This window comes from Crinia signifera, chromosome 5 (genome assembly GCF_055691185.1).
Source record: "Crinia signifera chromosome 5, ASM5569118v1, whole genome shotgun sequence".
Classification (NCBI taxonomy): domain Eukaryota; kingdom Metazoa; phylum Chordata; class Amphibia; order Anura; family Myobatrachidae; genus Crinia; species Crinia signifera.
The window spans coordinates 22,862,329-22,884,481 of record NC_139221.1 but is presented as its reverse complement, the minus strand read 5'-3'; the positions used below and the strand labels follow the sequence as shown (position 1 = coordinate 22,884,481).

The 22,153-nt window shown below is 49.9% G+C and overlaps 1 protein-coding gene across 3 annotated transcripts in view; it reads left to right on the top strand.

The window, feature by feature from the left end:
- The window catches only part of ANXA13 (annexin A13), an 85,076-nt gene that overhangs the window by 8,209 nt on the left and 54,714 nt on the right, over positions 1–22,153 (top strand). The window contains exon 1 of one of the 3 annotated variants that reach the window (XM_083186772.1): positions 13,228–13,257. The exons of 1 other annotated variant lie outside the window; for it this stretch is intronic. In XM_083186772.1, the coding sequence (XP_083042898.1) occupies positions 13,243–13,257 (15 nt within the window). In that variant the 5' untranslated portion in view covers positions 13,228–13,242. Of the gene's footprint in view, positions 1–13,227; positions 13,258–19,863; positions 19,955–22,153 lie in introns of those variants that run through there. One more of the 3 variants, XM_083186771.1, reaches the window with a different exon arrangement.

The following is a 22,153-nucleotide window of genomic DNA, read 5'->3' as shown; positions in this document are numbered from 1 at the left end:
ACTACAAATATATAAAAGAAAATCTAATATGTGTTACAGTAACCCGCAGTGTCCACTAGGTGGCAGCAATATCTTGGGAGAGGAAGAGAAAGTGTCCTGTATAGTCTGTAGGGAAGAGATCTGTGGGATACAGGTGATAACCAATAGGGGGGAAATTCGATCCGCCATCCAATGTTAGGTGTTTGTGCATGCACTAATATGCGCATGTGCAAGCCTCTGGATCGAACTCCTTTGGCGAGTTTCACACACGCCGGTGTGTTCGCTCCAGGATGGGAGGGCAGGGGGGCGTACACAGGGGGTCTGTACAGCATTTCATGGGCGTGTCAACAAAAACAGTGGTTGCGCCCATAAAAATGCTGAGCGTACCCCTACGAACGCAGGTGTGTCGATGCCAGCTTGGGGTTGGCGGCTGACATCAGCGCCCTCCCTAAAATTCGGCCATCTCCGGCCACAATAAAAGTCACTCTAGACTGACAAACATCAAGAAAATTCCTTTACAATAATTGTTCAAATAATGTGCACAAAACACAGTTCCTCCGGTGATTGGTTTGAACAGAGCTGTAGAAGTGTAATTACCGGATATGTTGGAACTGTCTGAATAAAAACAGTTCAAAAGAGGTTCTGCTTAAATAGCCCGGGCAACCTGCAGCATAAGGTCTTTTCCGGTAAGTGCGCATCCCACACAAAGGTATCCACAGAGGTATCCTTTAATGTATTTTGACCCGTTTGGGGATTTTTTCAAGGCTCCTGGTCAGGAGCCTTGAAAAAGACCCCCAAGCGGGTCAAAACGCGTTGGTGGCGGCTGTAGGATGGGCACTTACCGGAAAAAGACCGTATGCTGCAGGTTGCCCGGGATATTTAAGCAGAACCTCTTTTGAACTGTAAAATCCATCACTGCTCCCAAGTCATGTCAACCTAGGCAGAGTTGGGGGGACGTTTGGACTACAGTTCTTGAGAGCTCTCTGGATACCCTTTAACCCCTTACCGCCGCAGCCTGTTTTTGCCTTCCTGACAGAGCCCTTTTTTTCAAATCTGACATGTATCACTTAAGTGGGGATAACTTTTTTTTGCTTTTACTTATCCCAGTGATTTTGAGATTGTTTTCCCGTGACACATTGTACTTTAAGTTAGTGGTAAATTTTGGTCGATACAGTTTTTTTTTTTTTGTGAAAAATACCAAAATGTCGTAAAAAAATTGAACATTTTGCAATTTGCAAAATGTTAAATTTTCCGCTTGTGAGACAAATAATCATACCACTCAAAATAGTTCATAACTAACATAGACCATATGTAAACTTTATGTTTCATTCATTATTTCAACTTTCTTTTATTTTTTTTTGGACACTAGGGGGCAGCAGAGTCAAAATTATATACATAACACAGTAAACGCTGCAATTGGCTGTTCACATTTGAACAGCCAATTGCAACGATCGCCGATCGGGGGGGGCATCGCTGCCCCCCCTGGGCAATGAGGGAAGATGTCTGCTGTCAGGGACAGCAGACATCAACCCTCTGTCACCGCGTCTCTAGACTAGAGTTTAAAGTCATGACGTACATTTACGTCATGTGTCGGGAAGTACATCCCGACCATGACGTAAATGTACGTCAAATGTCGGGAAGGGGTTAAGACCAGGTTTTGTGGAAATGAAGGCCTCTGAGGTATAGAAGACTGACTACAGTATTTCCCAATTTTAACTATTTCCCAAAGAAATGGGGATATCCTTCTAAACAACTTTGTATCAATGAGGCATCTTCTGAGAAGGACCTCTACCATGACCCTACTGGGGGGTAGTGGGGCAGTACTGAATGATTATAGGCACCTGATCCTGAGATGTTCATAAGTCTCCAATGGTGGGGAATGTGCTCATAACCGGGACCCATTCTGTGCATGTGCAGAACTGGGGTTTGTGTCCTTGCCCGCAGAGCCCCCAAACCACAGCCTCATTAACAGTCTGCCCTCATTGGAGAAAGGAGTGGGCGGAGCTGGGCTGCATTCCTGAGAAGGTGACGTGTGGACCCCATATTCTGGGAATGGCCAACCTATCAGCTGCATGTTTTCTGGGTCTACAGATGTAGCTGCTGTGCCAACTGTCCCAGTCAGCTGCATTGTACCTGAGCTTTGTAATTGTATGGTTTTACTGTGTCTGCACTATTGGAGACTATCGTGGGGCCGCGGCGGCGGGCAGCGCTGACTACGAGTATACGCAGCCTTGCGTACAGGGCTGAATCAGGCCCTGCAGATTTACCGCCCAGTGATCAGATCTGAATTAGCCCCATAAACTCTATTTAGATTGTATTTGAAGGTCCGAGGCCACACACTGGACGTGTTCACATATAACACGTAGTAAAGCGTAGTACGCCCACAATGAAGATACATCTACCCTATCACACAATGGTTACTATGTTTCTCATAAAGGACAATGAACAATGCTTGGGAAATAGTTGAACTATTATTTTAAACAGGATACAAAGGGGATCGATCGATTCCTGTTGTCATAGCGACCGTCACAAAGTGCAGCCGGTTGCCTGGTACTGTCTGTTTGCTTGGAGTGATAAGACTAATAAACTATCTGGTAGGAAAATGTGTTCACATCATATAACAAAGTCTGAATGGGCGTACCGTGTCCCAGAGAGAGGCTGCAAAGGCAAATAAATTACAAATAAATACATTATTATTATTATTATTATTAATAATAATAATTATTAAGTATATGATTTTTCTGTCTGATGTATCTGGTGGGAACAAAAACCTGGAAATGTATGGGAGCAAATGACAATCAAAAAATTGTTCCCAAACGCTTGAAAACAGACAGTGATCAGTCAGACAAATTGTTTATACGTTCTGATATAACAAATTTATCAAAGCATATATTTTTTTTTCTGTTTTCCTGCATTTGGGTGGAAATTTTGGTACTTATGTAGTATCTGGGCTGCCGATTTTGTGATTGTATGGCATACAATCAGATGCGATGCGATGCGATGCGATGCGATTCGATACGATTTTGCATAGGATTCAATGTTAAGAAGGTCCTGTTCATTTCCCCACTATCCAAGTGGGCATAGAGTTGATTTTATATAGCGTGGCGAGCGCAGCGAGCCACCGAGCCCGAAGCGTGGCGAGCGAAGCGAGCCCCGCGAGGGGACGCATATTTCTTAAAAAGTATTCTGTGTCCCCTCGCGGGGCTCGCTACGCTCGCCACGCTTCGGGCTCGGTGGCTCGCTACGCTCGCCACAGGTTTATATCCAACTCCATGCCCACTTGGATAGTGGGGAAAGGAAAAGGACCCCTTTTTCCCATTGAATTCTATGTTAAAATGGACTCAGACCATTTTAACATTGAATCCTATGGAAAAATCTTGACCATCGCATCGCATACGATTTGGTCGCATGCGATGCGATACGATGCGATGCGATCCGATCCGATTTCTAAATCGGCAGCCCAGATACTACATAAGTACCGAAATTTTTGATTGTCATATGCTCCCATACATTTCCAGGTTTTTGTTCCCACCTGATAGATCAGACAGAAAAATCTGTACGTGTGTACGCACCTTAATGGGACAGTTGGGAGGTCAAGCCAGATCTGAAGATAAATCTGCATGTGTATGGCCACCTTTACAGCGGGACAGTCCTGCCAATTGTAGACTGTCCCTCTGTCTCCATGAAGATGACTACATCCAATCAGGTGAGGAACTCCCCTGGAGCTCAGCCCTGATTGGATGTCATTTTAATCTTTTTTTTTTTTTACACAAAAAACATCAGCACAGCATCTACCGCTTCATTCCTGGAAAGGTTAAGCCTGGGGGGGCTATATTGAGGGGGTCCCCACTCTCCCAGGTACCCTGTCCAGGGCTCACCAGCCAGGGTGCTCATGTATTGGCCAGGGGACCTTGCATAAAAAGTGTCCGTCCCCCCCCCCGGTTGTGGCATGACACTGCTGGCTGTAGGAGCCCGGTGCTGGTTCCACAATACGGGTGATCCCCGGTCTTTTTGTCCCCTGTATTTTTGGAACCAGGACTATTCCAAGAGCCTGGTGCTGGTTTCTTAAATACGGGGGGACCCCATCACTTTCCACCCCATATTTGTGCCTGGTGCTAGTTCTGCTTATGCTAAGGGCAGGGACCCCATGTTTTTTAGTTTTAAATGTTTTACTTTTAGACACTTTTTTGGACAGAACCATGCACCAAACTCACTGATCTGTGCATGGTTCTGTCAAACTCGCCAGCCTGGACCTGGTCTAATTTTTTTTTCGATTTTTGGTAATGATTAAGGTACGGTTTGAAAAATGGCACCCATACAGTATCTGGGATTTTGATGTTTTCAATAAGAAAACATTTGGATGCTTTTGACTGGCAAAAATGTGTGATTTTTATCGCAACTATTACATGTGTGATTTGCGGTATATACGCGGTTTTGGCTGTTTTTTTGTGTAGAAATGGCACCTTACCAAAAAATCACATTTTACTAAATTCGGCCCATTATTTCTAATACCCCATTAGCCCTCAATGAATTTTCGTATTATCAGAAATCAGACTCGCTGGTTATTGGCTGGATGAGTTCCTACAATTTACAGCATATGGGTAACTAATTACATGAAAGATAAGGCATCATTTGACAGAGTGTGTAAATTTACTTAGCGAGGAGTCTCGGTTTATACTCCACCCAGACAAATAAATTGTACGTAAACTCAATACGTGATGCTTAGCGCACTAAATATTGGCCAGATGTACTACTAAGCTCCAAAAAGTGATAAAGTGGAGAGGGATAAAGTAACAGACCTCAGCACCTACAAAAACTGCCATGTTAGAGGCTGTGTTTGACAATTAGGAGCTGGCCAGACACAATGAACCCCATTTACTAAGTGCACTGCATGCGCACTGTAAAATACCTTTGTTGCAGTACTGCTCGTACAATTTGAAGAGGTGCTTAGTGCAAAAGTGTAAACTTCATCTCCAAATACAACTTCCTGTCAATCAGATAAATGAGATTAAATGCTCTCCCCAAACACCCCTTGTTTTGACCTCATTAATCCAGAGGGAGCGCTACAGTATGTGTAACATAGGAAGCCCTGATGGGCAACCCCTCCACTCTCTTCCCTGCTTGATACATCAACGCAGGGTTTCCGACCCTCCCGGAATTACCGGGAGGATCCCGAAAATCGGGTCCTCCTCCCGGCCCCCCGGAAAGGTGGGCAACCCTCCCGGGACCCCCACGCCACCCCCGATTGCGGCGTCTTCCCCATACCTTTGGATTGAAATCCGTCAATCCGCCATTTTAGCCCCGCCCCCTCCACGGAGATCTTGAATTGGGGTTTTTTAACATCCTGGGGGCGGGGCTTAATGATGTAAAGCTCAAGCCCCCCCCCCCCCCCCCCGAACTGCAGCTGGAAGTCTCCTCTCCGGGAGAAAAAGTCGGCAACCCTGCATCAATGCTCAATCTGTCGTCTTGACAACATGCATCAAAACACTACATGCAGTACATGTGGCCATAACATACAGAGCTTAAGGTGGTCCAGGAGAGGTGTTGGAACTCAATTTCACAAGGGCAGATCGCAGGTGAAGAAGAACCATTAAGCCAGTAGGACCTGAGATGGGGGGGTGGTTCGAGCTCCTTAGTGATACAAGTGACACCTGAATCACCTATTGGTGTTAGGGCAGGATCTTTTGTGTAAAATACTGTGCAGGGCCATGGTGGAGATGGAACTAGTTCCACCTACAATTACAGCAAGTGGAACAAAGTTGCCCCCCCCCCCCCCGCCCCCACACACCCACATACACCCACTTATTTAAATGAAATTAAGATAATATCATACAACATCACACCTTCCAATTGTGACATTGTTCTTGGCCCAGCTGTATTTTTTGGAATTCTAGGGGGTTAGGTCTTGTAGAAAATGGGTATATACGTGGTGGTTCGAGTATTTGGGGAATGAGCCTGGTTCAGGTATGGATGGATATCACGCAGCGCCTGCAGCTTCGCACACCGCCGCTGTGTGATGCTGAGCTTATGCTGCAGGAGTCTTGTGTAAATAGATGCCTCCTGCCATCTTCTCTGATCTGCTGCTGTGTCTGAAGGCACAGCAGCGGATTATCTGCACGAACACTGGCCTTGGCACACCCAGGAAAACGGGAACAACACGCCCACGTTCTCCGCAACACCCTGCCCCGAATGCGTTCTGCAGGCTGCAGTGTCTAGGGCACTGTGAGCTGTCCAGAAATTGTTGGTCAGTTGGGAATGATTTGGGACTTCTTCATTCTGAATCAGCCCTAACGTCTCTTTAAACTTTAAATGTATGTTTATGATAAAAGCTATGGTAATCCCTTGTTTTGAAGACTAATAATAAGGTTGGGTGATTAATGAGCTGATATGATCGGTTATCTGTGCAGATAATATGGGAGGAATGCTTATGACAACATGAAACGTGATTGAAAGGTTTGTGACCACATAAGCGATACTCTCCGCAGGAATGTGACATCGGCGTCGCTTCCCGCACTGTGGGCCTTATCTCGCTGCTTGTGTTCTGAGATTCACATCAGCGATTGCATATCTGATCTCCATTCTTCCTGCACGGATAAGCTGTCGTTTTCAAGGGATTCACAATATGACTCATTTGCCCCCAGTAATAAAGTAACTGCATTGGACATTGAGCTAAATTCAGCATAGATTATCGAATGACTGTGCACGCATTCCTGACTCATCTCAGATCATACTTACCATGGCCGGGTGGGTCCCGAAAATGAGGTTCCCCTCCGGCCTCCTGAAAGGTTGGGAAAGACTCCCACATTAGCTCCCTGCACCCCCTCCTTCTGCCGGACAAATGCCTGCATTTGCAGCTCTTCAGGGAGGGGGCGGGGTTAAAATGATGCAAATAACATCATTTAGTACCACCTCCCTCCCCTAAGAGCCACGAATCGCTGCATTTACCGGAATGGAGGTGGGGCTCAATGGAGGCAGGGCAAGCTCCGCCCCCGGAAAGAGCTGCTGAGAGTCTCCTCTCCTGGCTTCAAATAGACCATCGAAGTAGGCAAGTATGTCGCAGATGCACAACGGCAATTAGTGAAACAAAATATGCCTGCATTTTCCCTGACAATCCCAGAAAACTGTACTTGTGAAGTTTCAAGGTGGCAGTTATGTAGTCAACGTAGCGTCCCTGTCAGAATCAGCGTAGTGTTCCCGCGGTCAGCGTAGTCAGCATCCCTGTCAGTATCAGCGTAGTGTTCCCGCCCGTTTACGGCTAGCCGGATCTAACGTAGTTAGCGTAGTCAGTCAGCGTTATGCAGTTAGTGTAGTCAGTCAGCGTTACGCAGTTAGCGTAGTCAGTCAGCGCTTATTACATTGTGTGGGAACCATTGGCCATTTTAACCTGGCTGACATGACAGGTGTGAATGTGTTCCTGAAACACCCCCCCTATCCACGCCAGCTCAAAGGGTGGTGAGCGCAGTGAGCCCCGCGAGGGGACACGGTAGGCGTCCTCCCGACTTGTTCATACCCCCACTTTCCACGTCGGCGGGGAGTTGATGTTATAAAGTGTGGTGAGCACAGCCAGCCACCGAGCCCAAAGCGTTGCGAGCGCAGCGAGCCCCACGAGGGGACGCGGAATACACGTCAAGAAATCCGCGTCCCCTTGCGGGACTCGCTGCGCTCTCGCCACGCTTCGGGCTAGCGTGGATAGTTGGGGATTGAAATGGAGTCATTGTAACATGGAGCACTGGCAAATGCCTCGTTTATTGTGCATGAGGTGCACTTGCGTACCACACCCCCCTTTGTGCAGGAGACGCACACGCTACCGAACCCCTAACCCTGTCCATCAAAACTTCTGGATACCTTCCCCAAACGCCTGCATCCTGTCAATCAACTTGCGAACAGACAGGGTTCGAAAATGATGCTGTAGTATTTTAACGCAAGATAGCCTTGCACATGCGTACTATGACCCATAACCATGCGCGTCCAATGATAATTGAACGGGCGGAAAATTCGTAGCCCATCTATCAGGTCTGAATAACCTCCTTTGTAAGACCTGTTCTGTACATGCACAAAATGGGTCTTACGCCTGCAGGGAACCACTGTCAGCGCTACCACCAGGACATTCCGATAAGACGATACAACTGTGTGCCATGATTAACCACTCCCCTGTTATCTCACAGTCACCACCCCCGAAACGCTCCATACGTTTCTAAAGCCGGCAATACACTTATAACCCGATTACGACGGATCGGGTGAAAAGTGGCAAATCGCATGTGTTCTGTCTCTGATTTCGATCTGATATTCCTGAAACACCCCCACTATGTACGCCAGCTCGAAGATCTCAAGTGCTACACTCAAGATTTCTTGGATCCCTCAGCACTTGCTGGGATCCCATGTGATATATCATATGGAAAAAGATGGCATATGACATATCAAGGGGATTGGTTGTAGCAGTGTATGTGGGCTAACTGTGCAACTCTATACATACAAACTCTACCCAGTGTCGGGTTTCTGACTGGCGGCTTCCCAAAGAGTCATGAGATTCTGCAATTCTCCGGAATGATGGGTGTGGATGAGAGAACGCCAGTACTGTGTGTACTGATTCGTCATAGGGCACCCAACGCTGCACAGTAATGCAAAATGCTTCACTACGCAGAGATAAGGGGCTGTAATACTGGCGGCATCATCGCACCCAATCCACTTACTAATCCTCAGGGCCATTAATGAGTCATTAGCCAATCAATGGATGACGCAGAGATCATACTGCAGCCACAAGCCCAGTAGCCGTGTGATCAATCCAATCTGTGACTCATCGTGGCCGTATGCAAATACACTTCTATACTGATGTGCAAATTAGCAGATGACTGCGAGTAGATAGCTGCTGCCCAGACAAAAAAAAACCAGCCCCGTGCAAGTCTGCAAGAGAATTCAAATGGATCGCAGATTCCACCACTCCGGTTTCCACCCACAGCCACCGGCTTCCTTTCGGTCAATCTGCATGGGGGTTACGATTAGATCTGTACGCTATTTCTGTCGCTATTTGTGCAGACCTGCGAATGGCAGAGTGTGTGTGGATTGGGGGCGGGGCTTTGTGACATCAGTCCCCAGGAGAAGCAACTTAAATAGTCAGTGGTTATGGGGGAGGCATGTGCACTATGATCAAAATGCTTTCACAGTCATTCGATAATCGCTCGATGTCAGAATTCACACAACATCGATAAACTTTGAATCAGGTTCTATAGCTGGTTTGTGATCACACCTGGATGAGCGTCACTTTTCAGATCGACATCCTGCTCATACTGTAGTTTGAAAACCTGTTTATTCCAGGGTTGTCTATCCACCCAGATAGAGAAACCACACACAGCCATACATGGTAATCATCATCAATGGCTGCCAGGCTGTGTACCGTACTACCAGGATATATCATCAATTTCTGGGGGTACCGTGTGTATTACAATTATATGATTTCCTTCCTTTCAAATCAATGGGGTAACATCGTCGTATCTAAATATATTTTTCCCTGACCCCTGGACTACAGTGTCTCCTTAGACCATCAATAGTTCGACAACAAAAGGTCGTCATAAAGGTCAACAATGACAAAATATCAACACAAGCAAAAAGTCGACACATAAAAAAGTAGTCATGAATTTTGGCTTGGGATATTTTTGTGGTGACTTGTTATACACCTGATGCTGACATAGAGATCATTGAACTTTCTTAACAAATAACAGCACAACAAGCTTGCCTGTATATGGCAACTCTGAATATCCCGTATGTGTAGCAGCAACCCCAGAGAATTCCCCTCAGACACAGCAGAAACCAGTGTACATAACATTCTATGATGTGAGGAGGACAAACCATCATCCAGGAGCATAGAGAGGTGACGCCACATGGGATACACAGAGAGGTGACGCCACATGGGATACACAGAGAGGTGACGCCACATGGGATACACAGAGAGGTGACGCCACATGGGATACACAGAGAGATGACGCCACATGGGATACACAGAGAGGTGACGCCACATGGGATACACAGAGAGGTGACGCCACATGGGATACACAGAGAGGTGACGCCACATGGGATACACAGAGAGGTGACGCCACATGGGATACCCAGAGAGGTGACGCCACATGGGATACACAGAGAGGTGACGCCACATGGGATACACAGAGAGGTGAGGCCACATGGGATACCCAGAGAGGTGAGGCCACATGGGATACCCAGAGAGGTGACGCCACATGGGATACACAGAGAGGTGACGCCACATGGGATACACAGAGAGGTGACGCCACATGGGATACAAAGAGAGGTGACGCCACATGGGATACCCAGAGAGGTGACGCCACATGGGATACACAGAGAGGTGACGCCACATGGGATACCCAGAGAGGTGACGCCACATGGGATACAAAGAGAGGTGACGCCACATGGGATACCCAGAGAGGTGATGCCACATGGGATACCCAGAGAGGTGACGCCACATGGGATACACAGAGAGGTGACGCCACATGGGATACACAGAGAGGTGACACCACATGGGATACACAGAGAGGTGACGCCACACGGGATACACAGAGAGGTGACGCCACATGGGATACCCAGAAAGGTGACGCCACATGGGATACCCAGAGAGGTGACACCATGGGATACCCAGAGAGGTGAGGCCACATGGGATACACAGAGAGGTGACGCCACATGGGATACCCAGAGAGGTGACGACACATGGGATACACAGAGAGGTGACGCCACATGGGATACCCAGAAAGGTGACGCCACATGGGATACCCAGAGAGGTGACGCCACATGGGATACACAGAGAGGTGACACCACATGGGATACACAGAGAGGTGACGCCACACGGGATACACAGAGAGGTGACGCCACATGGGATACCCAGAAAGGTGACGCCACATGGGATACCCAGAGAGGTGAGGCCACATGGGATACCCACAGAGGTGACACCATGGGATACCCAGAGAGGTGACGCCACATGGGATACACAGAGAGGTGACGCCACATGGGATACACAGAGAGGTGACGCCACATGGGATACACAGAGAGGTGACGCCACATGGGATACACAGAGAGGTGACGCCACATGGGATACACAGAGAGGTGACGCCACATGGGATACCCACAGAGGTGACGCCACATGGGATACCCACAGAGGTGACACCACATAGGATACACAGAGAGGTGACGCCACATGGGATACACAGAGAGGTGACGCCACATGGGATACCCACAGAGGTGAGGCCACATGGGATACCCAGAGAGGTGACGCCACATGGGATACCCAGAGAGGTGACGCCACATGGGATACCCAGAGAGGTGACGCCACACATGGGATACCCAGAGAGGTGAGGCCACATGGGATACACAGATAGGTGACTCCATATGGGATACACAGAGAGGTGATGCCACATGGGATACCCAGAGAGGTGACACCATGGGATACCCAGAGAGATGAGGCCACATGGGATACCCAGAGAGGTGACGCCACATGGGATACACAGAGAGGTGACGCCACATGGGATACACAGAGAGGTGACGCCACATGGGATACACAGAGAGGTGACGCCACATGGGATACACAGAGAGGTGAGGCCACATGGGATACACAGAGAGGTGACGCCACATGGGATACACAGAGAGGTGATGCCACATGGGGTACCCAGAGAGGTGACGCCACATGGAATACCCAGAGAGGTGACGCCACATGGGATACACAGTAGGTGATACCACATGGGATACCCAGAGAGGTGACACCATGGGATACCCAGAGAGGTGACTCCACATGGGATACCCAGAGAGGTGACGCCACATGGGATACACAGAGAGGTGACGCCACATGTAATACACATAGAGGTGACGCCACATGGGATACACAGTAGGTGATACCACATGGGATACCCAGAGAGGTGACACCACATGGGATACACAGAGAGGTGACGCCACATGGGATACACAGAGAGGTGACGCCACATGGGATACACAGAGAGGTGACGCCACATGGGATACACAGTAGGTGATACCACATGGGATACCCAGAGAGGTGACGCCACATGGGATACCAAGAGAGGTGTCGCCACATGGGATACACAGAGAGGTGACGCCACATGGGATACACAGAGAGGTGACGCCACATGGGATACACAGAGAGGGGACGCCACATGGGATATCCAGAGAGGTGACGCCACATGGGATACACAGAGAGGTGAGGCCACATGGGATACCCAGAGAGGTGACACAACATGGGATACCCAGAGAGGTGACGCCACATGGGATACACAGAGAGGTGACGCCACATGGGAAACCGAGAGAGGTGAGGCCACATGGGATACACAGAGAGGTGACGCCACATGGGATACCCAGAGAGGTGACGCCACATGGGATACCCAGAGAGGTGACGCCACATGGTATACCCAGAGAGGTGACGCCACATGGGATACACAGAGAGGTGACGCCACATGGGATACACAGAGAGGTGACGCCACATGGGATGCACAGAGAGGTGACGCCACATGGGATACCCACAGAGGTGACGCCACATGGGATACACAGAGAGGTGACGCCACATGGGATACACAGAGAGGTGACGCCACATGGGATACACAGTAGGTGATACCACATGGGATACCCAGAGAGGTGAAGCCACATGGGATACCCAGAGAGGTGAAGCCACATGGGATACCCAGAGAGGTGATGCCACATGGGGTACCCAGAGAGGTGACGCCACATGGGATACACAGAGAGGTGACGCCACATGGGATACACAGAGAGGTGACGCCACATGGGATACACAGAGAGGTGATGCCACATGGGGTACCCAGAGAGGTGACGCCACATGGAATACCCAGAGAGGTGACGCCACATGGGATACACAGTAGGTGATACCACATGGGATACCCAGAGAGGTGACGCCACATGGGATACCCAGAGAGGTGACACCATGGGATACCCAGAGAGGTGACTCCACATGGGATACCCAGAGAGGTGACGCCACATGGGATACACAGAGAGGTGACGCCACATGGGATACACAGAGAGGTGACGCCACATGGGATACACAGTAGGTGATGCCACATGGGATACCCAGAGAGGTGACGCCACATGGGATACCAAGAGAGGTGACGCCACATGGGATACACAGAGAGGTGACGCCACATGGAATACCCAGAGAGGTGACGCCACATGGGATACCCAGAGAGGTGACACAACATGGGATACCCAGAGAGGTGACGCCACATGGGATACACAGAGAGGTGACGTCACATGGGATACCGAGAGAGGTGAGGCCACATGGGATACACAGAGAGGTGACGCCACATGGGATACCCAGAGAGGTGACGCCACATGGGATACCCAGAGAGGTGACGCCACATGGTATACCCAGAGAGGTGACGCCACATGGGATACACAGAGAGGTGACACCACATGGGATACACAGAGAGGTGACGCCACATGGGATGCACAGAGAGGTGACGCCACATGGGATACCCACAGAGGTGACGCCACATGGGATACCCAGAGAGGTGACGCCACATGGGATACACAGAGAGGTGACGCCACATGGGATACACAGTAGGTGATACCACATGGGATACCCAGAGAGGTGAAGCCACATGGGATACCCAGAGAGGTGACGCCACATGGGGTACCCAGAGAGGTGACGCCACATGGGATACACAGAGAGGTGACGCCACATGGGATACACAGAAAGGTGAGGCCACATGGGATACACAGAGAGGTGACGCCACATGGGATACACAGAGAGGTGATGCCACATGGGTTACCCAGAGAGGTGACGCCACATGGAATACCCAGAGAGGTGACGCCACATGGGATACACAGTAGGTGATACCACATGGGATACCCAGAGAGGTGACACCATGGGATACCCAGAGAGGTGACTCCACATGGGATACCCAGAGAGGTGACGCCACATGGGATACACAGAGAGGTGACGCCACATGGAATACACATAGAGGTGACGCCACATGGGATACACAGTAGGTGATACCACATGGGATACCCAGAGAGGTGACACCATGGGATACCCAGAGAGGTGACTCCACATGGGATACCCAGAGAGGTGACGCCACATGGGATACCCAGAGAGGTGACGCCACATGGGATACCCAGAGAGGTGACGCCACATGGGATACACAGAGAGGTGACGCCACATGGGATACACAGAGAGGTGACGCCACATGGGATACCCAGAGAGGTGACGCCACATGGGATACCCAGAGAGGTGACGCCACATGGGATACACAGAGAGATGACGCCACATGGGATACCCAGAGAGGTGACGCCACATGGGATACCCAGAGAGGTGACTCCACATGGGATACCCAGAGAGGTGACGTCACACATGGGATACACAGAGAGGTGATGCCACATGGGATACACAGAGAGGTGAGGCCACATGGGATACCCAGAGAGGTGACGCCACATGGGATACACAGAGAGGTGACGCCACATGGGATACCCAGAGAGGTGAGGCCACATGGGATACACAGAGAGGTGAGGCCACATGGGATACACAGAGAGGTGAGGCCACATGGGATACCCAGAGAGGTGACGCCACATGGGATACCCAGAGAGGTGACGCCACATGGGATACACAGTAGGTGACGCCACATGGGATACACAGAGAGGTGACGCCACATGGGATACCCAGAGAGGTGACGCCACATGGGATACCCAGAGAGGTGACTCCACATGGGATACCCAGAGAGGTGACGCCACATGGGATACACAGAGAGGTGACGCCACATGGGATACCCAGAGAGGTGAGGCCACATGGGATACACAGAGAGGTGACGCCACATGGGATACACAGAGAGGTGAGGCCACATGGGATACACAGAGAGGTGACGCCACATGGGATACCCACAGAGGTGACGCCACATGGGATACCCACAGAGGTGACGCTACATGGGATACCCAGAGAGGTGACGCCACATGGGATACCCACAGAAGTGACGCCACATGGGATACCCACAGAGGTGACGCCACATGGGATACCCACAGAGGTGATGCCACATGGGATACCCACAGAAGTGACGCCACATGGGATACCCACAGAGGTGACGCCACATGGGATACCCAGAGAGGTGACGCCACATGGGATACCCAGAGAGGTGACGCCACATGGGATACCCAGAGAGGTATGGCCACATGGGATACCCGGAGAGGTGACGCCACATGGGATACCCACAGAGGTGACGCCACATGGGATACCCAAAGAGGTGACGCCACATGGGATACCCACAGAGGTGACGCCACATGGGATACCCACAGAAGTGACGGCACATGGGATACCCACAGAGGTGACGCCACATGGGATACCCACAGAGGTGACGCCACATGGGATACCCACAGAGGTGACGCCACATGGGATACCCACAGAGGTGACGCCACATGGGATACCCACAGAGGTGATGCCACATGGGATACCCACAGAGGTGGCGCCACATGGGATACCCACAGAGGTGACGCCACATGGGATACCCACAGAGGTGACGCCACATGGGATACCCACAGAGGTGACGCCACATGGGATACCCACAGAGGTGACGCCACATGGGATACCCACAGAGGTGACGCCACATGGGATACCCACAGAGGTGACGCCACATGGGATACCCAGAGAGGTGAGGCCACATGGGATACACAGAGAGGTGAGGCCACATGGGATACACAGAGAGGTGAGGCCACATGGGATACCCAGAGAGGTGACGCCACATGGGATACCCAGAGAGGTGACGCCACATGGGATACACAGTAGGTGACGCCACATGGGATACCCAGAGAGGTGACGCCACATGGGATACCCAGAGAGTTGACGCCACATGGGATACACAGAGAGGTGATGCCACATGGGATACACAGAGAGGTGACGCCACATGGGATACCCACAGAGGTGACGCCACATGGGATACCCACAGAGGTGGCGCCACATGGGATACCCACAGAGGTGACGCCACATGGGATACCCACAGAGGTGACGCCACATGGGATACCCAAAGAGGTGACGCCACATGGGATACCCACAGAGGTGACGCCACATGGGATACCCAAAGAGGTGACGCCACATGGGATACCCACAGAGGTGACGCCACATGGGATACCCACAGAAGTGACGGCACATGGGATACCCACAGAGGTGACGCCACATGGGATACCCACAGAGGTGACGCCACATGGGATACCCACAGAGGTGACGCCACATGGGATACCCACAGAGGTGACGCCACATGGGATACCCACAGAGGTGACGCCACATGGGATACCCACAGAGGTGGCGCCACATGGGATACCCACAGAGGTGACGCCACATGGGATACCCACAGAGGTGACGCCACATGGGATACCCACAGAGGTGACGCCACATGGGATACCCACAGAGGTGACGCCACATGGGATACCCACAGAGGTGACGCCACATGGGATACCCACAGAGGTGACGCCACATGGGATACCCACAGAGGTGACGCCACATGGGATACCCACAGAGGTGACGCCACATGGGATACCCACAGAGGTGACGCCACATGGGATACCCACAGAGGTGACGCCACATGGGATACCCACAGAGGTGACGCCACATGGGATACCCACAGAGGTGACGCCACATGGGATACCCACAGAGGTGACGCCACATGGGATACCCACAGAGGTGACGCCACATGGGATACCCAGAGAGGTATGGCCACATGGGATACCCAGAGAGGTGACGCCACATGGGATACCCGGAGAGGTATGGCCACATGGGATACCCGGAGAGGTGACGCCACATGGGATACCCAGAGAGGTGACGCCACACATGGGATACCCAGAGAGGTGACGCCATGGGATACCCACAGAGGTGACGCCACATGGGATACCCACAGAGGTGGCGCCACATGGGATACCCACAGAGGTGACGCCACATGGGATACCCACAGAGGTGACGCCACATGGGATACCCACAGAGGTGACGCCACATGGGATACCCACAGAGGTGACGCCACATGGGATACCCACAGAGGTGACGCCACATGGGATACCCACAGAGGTGACGCCACATGGGATACCCACAGAGGTGACGCCACATGGGATACCCACAGAGGTGACGCCACATGGGATACCCAGAGAGGTGAGGCCACATGGGATACACAGAGAGGTGAGGCCACATGGGATACACAGAGAGGTGAGGCCACATGGGATACCCAGAGAGGTGACGCCACATGGGATACCCAGAGAGGTGACGCCACATGGGATACCCACAGAGGTGACGCCACATGGGATACCCACAGAAGTGACGGCACATGGGATACCCACAGAGGTGACGCCACATGGGATACCCACAGAGGTGACGCCACATGGGATACCCACAGAGGTGACGCCACATGGGATACCCACAGAGGTGACGCCACATGGGATACCCACAGAGGTGATGCCACATGGGATACCCACAGAGGTGGCGCCACATGGGATACCCACAGAGGTGACGCCACATGGGATACCCACAGAGGTGACGCCACATGGGATACCCACAGAGGTGACGCCACATGGGATACCCACAGAGGTGACGCCACATGGGATACCCACAGAGGTGACGCCACATGGGATACCCACAGAGGTGACGCCACATGGGATACCCAGAGAGGTGAGGCCACATGGGATACACAGAGAGGTGAGGCCACATGGGATACACAGAGAGGTGAGGCCACATGGGATACCCAGAGAGGTGACGCCACATGGGATACCCAGAGAGGTGACGCCACATGGGATACACAGTAGGTGACGCCACATGGGATACCCAGAGAGGTGACGCCACATGGGATACCCAGAGAGTTGACGCCACATGGGATACACAGAGAGGTGATGCCACATGGGATACACAGAGAGGTGACGCCACATGGGATACCCACAGAGGTGACGCCACATGGGATACCCACAGAGGTGGCGCCACATGGGATACCCACAGAGGTGACGCCACATGGGATACCCACAGAGGTGACGCCACATGGGATACCCAAAGAGGTGACGCCACATGGGATACCCACAGAGGTGACGCCACATGGGATACCCACAGAGGTGACGCCACATGGGATACCCACAGAGGTGACGCCACATGGGATACCCACAGAGGTGACGCCACATGGGATACCCACAGAGGTGACGCCACATGGGATACCCACAGAGGTGACGCCACATGGGATACCCACAGAGGTGACGCCACATGGGATACCCACAGAGGTGACGCCACATGGGATACCCACAGAGGTGACGCCACATGGGATACCCACAGAGGTGACGCCACATGGGATACCCAGAGAGGTATGGCCACATGGGATACCCAGAGAGGTGACGCCACATGGGATACCCGGAGAGGTATGGCCACATGGGATACCCGGAGAGGTGACGCCACATGGGATACCCAGAGAGGTGACGCCACACATGGGATACCCAGAGAGGTGACGCCATGGGATACCCACAGAGGTGACGCCACATGGGATACCCACAGAGGTGACGCCACATGGGATACCCACAGAAGTGACGCCACATGGGATACCCACAGAGGTGACGCCACATGGGATACCCACAGAGGTGATGCCACATGGGATACCCACAGAAGTGACGCCACATGGGATACCCACAGAGGTATGGCCACATGGGATACCCGGAGAGGTGACGCCACATGGGATACCCAGAGAGGTGACGCCACATGGGATACCCACAGAGGTGACGCCACATGGGATACCCACAGAGGTGACGCCACATGGGATACCCACAGAGGTGACGCCACATGGGATACCCACAGAGGTGACGCCACATGGGATACCCAGAGAGGTGTAAAAACAGATTATATTTCCTATATAAGGTAACATAACAGGTCATTATGATGGATAAAAAATTTTGTTTGGCAATTTTCACCTATTTTGACAAATGCATTTGGCACTCAAAGGGTTAATACTTGATATATATATATATATATATATATATATATATATTTTTTTTTTTTTTTTTTTTTCCTGAAATGTTGAACATGTCACTGGTTCGGGTCATAGGGACGACAGTAATAAGGTTGAAAGGCAATAGGTTGACTACTATTGATCAACAGGCCATGGGCCGACACATGAAAAAGGATGACATAGCTTAGCTCAACATAAGCAATAGGTCGACATGTAAATGTCGACATTATAAAGGTTGACGTGAGTTTTTTTTGCAGTTTTGCCATCTATGTCGACATGGGCACCGTAGAAGTGTACTGCTTCGCTCACCAGGCTTCAGGCATGGTGCCTCGCTAAATTCGGGACACTAATAATGCCAACCTTTTTAGTGTCGACCTATTGCTCTTGTCGACCTTTTGACCATATTGACCTATGGCCTGTTGACTAATAATGGGGGACCTATTGACTGTTGGCCTTTATTACTGTCAACCTGCCAACCGTATCCTACCATACTTGCCTACCTTGGAAGTCTCCTCTCCGGAGACTATACTCTCGGCTGCTTTCCCCTGGGGGCGGGGCTTGCCATCATTAAGCCTCTCCCATTCCTGTAAATGCCGTGATTCATGGCTTTAAGGGGAAGGGATGCGAGTTGCATCATTTTAGCCCAGCCCCCTTCCCAAAGAGCCGCACATGCCGGTATTTGAACGGCAGAGGGAGGGGGTGCGGGGGCTTATGCGGGGCCCCGCTAAATGTGGGAGGCTTGCCCACCCTTCTGGGGGGACAGGAGGTGGACCAGATTTTCGGGACCCTCACAGCCATTTCGGGGAGCTAGGTAAAGTATGCATCCCACTGGTCCATCTAACAATAACTAAGACATAATAAATCGAATGCCGATAAGTGATACTAGAACTATGTAAAGAAGCTGATTAGATCATAGGTTAATCATTCATCGGGGTCATTCCATAAAACTCATCTCTGCAGACAAGCCATCCAAGAACTGCTCCTGCTCCGCCGCAGACACAAACATGGGGAACTTTCATGTAAGCTTTCTAAGAAATGACTTATATTATTGTAACAATTTCCATTGTATGACTGTCAGATTCTTAGTTGATGATCATGAATGTTGTAGTATAAAATGTTTTATTTTGTTAAACCTTTGTATATTATTTTTCTTATGTACAAGATTTTTTTTTAGCATGTCTATGTTTTTTTGTCACTTTTTTAAATGTCCATAATATAGGGTCAAGGTTACTTTTATACAACATTTATGTTTCTGTCGCAGACAACAACTTTGTATCTTTATTGAATAAACGTGAAGCAGATGCTGTTATAGTTATCGTAGCTTCTAAACGTATCTGGTGATAATACTGTGCTTAGTTACTATACATCATATAAACTATCAAATAATAATCCTAATATCTTTCCATGGAAGGTGCAGTCTGGTAAATGTAAGGGACAGTCAGTGCTAATCTCACATGCGTGATCTGGTCAGAGCTAACAGTTTGTGTACAGAGTGTAAGGCAGGGGTGGCCAAACCTGTCCTCAAGATCTACCGGTGCATGTTTTCCAGGCAACCTGTGGATCTATAGTAGGAATGAATGCAGCATGTTTTAAAATGTGACAGTTAGTAATGACTACAGCTGTGCACCAGCTAGGTGATCTGGGAAATGTGACAGTTAGTAATGACTACAGCTGTGCACCAGCTAGGTGACCTGGAAAACATGGACCGTAGGTAGATCTCGAGGACTGGTTTGGCCACCCCTGGTGTAAGGCATAGCTGCCTACCCGCCTGCATTCTGCAGGAGACTCAAAAAGGATAAAAAAAGGGTTGATATTACCTGAAGGATAAAAAAGGGGCAGACTAGATGGGCCAAATGGTTCTTATCTGCTGTCAAAATTCTATATTTCTATGTTTCTATGACTCCCTGAAATAGCAGCAATCTCCCTCTCTCCCTCATTAGTCTAGCAATCTCCATTATGTCACCTAGTACACATTACATTTGTGTTACATGTTACATTTTTTGGGAAAAAGGAATGAGAGACAGATACATTTACATTGAATCATCAGCACCATTTCCCAGCACTTTACCAAGTATAGTAGCTGTTACTAACTACATTGGGGCTCATCTACATTTGGATATAAGTCATTTTAAAAGATTCCTCTCAGATGTAGCAGTACACACCCACGCTTCTAGGTGCCACGTTCACAATCTCTTTTTCCAATCTCCCCATATATGGAACTAGACACGCCCTTTGGGTGGAGCATGACATGCCCCCTCAATGGGGCGCTGTGCAAAATTGACTACCAACTATAATCTCCCAAAAACGAGTTTTTAAAAGTAGGCAAGTATGGTGTAAGGATAGTAGTTTGTACCATCCACAGTATCACAACTTCTGATTTGTGGGGTATCGGAAACTTTGGAAACCTATTAAAAATGGATCTTATGTAACCCAGGGTCTCAGAGGAACAATTCTTACAGGATCTGGGTTTCCCCCTTTATCACTGAACCTTATGTTATTGTTATAATGATCTGTAGATTTATATATATATATATATATATATATATATATATAATTCTCCATTCTCCCATCATACAAGAGTGAGGGGTGGATGTATGAAGCAGCAATAAAGTGCCTGGTACTTTATCACCGGCCAATCAGCTCCTGACTTCTCCACCCTTATCACTGCTTCATACATCCACCCCTTACTGAGAGGTGGAAATACTCCATTATCATATAAAGATGGTTTCTGCTTTTGTCATATCCTCCCTACTCCCTGAAAAGTTCTGTTATCTTATAAGATAAGTTTAAGTTTAGATTACAGTAGCTGAATATCCACAGTATGGCAAATTCTGGTCATTGTATTAACTATGAGAGCACACAGAGAATGAAGGGGTAAATGTACTAACACTTCTAAAAATGAAATGAGGTCAGATCCTGTATATCATTTCTCTATTGCCTTGATGGCTAACCTTGACACTCCAGATGTTGTTGAACTACACATCCCAGCATGCTCTGCTACAATTTTGCTATTTGGCCATGCTAAAACTGAAGCAGGGCATGCTGGGATGTGTAGTTCAACAACAGCTGGAGTGTCAAGGTTAGCCATCAATGCTTTACTGCATCCTAGAAAGACTGGAGAGAAAAAGTTCTACTCCAGTGTCAGTTTCCCGAGTGTCCTGACTTTTCCCAGAAATGGTCTCGTTTTGTGCCACTGGAAATCGATTACTTAGATTTAT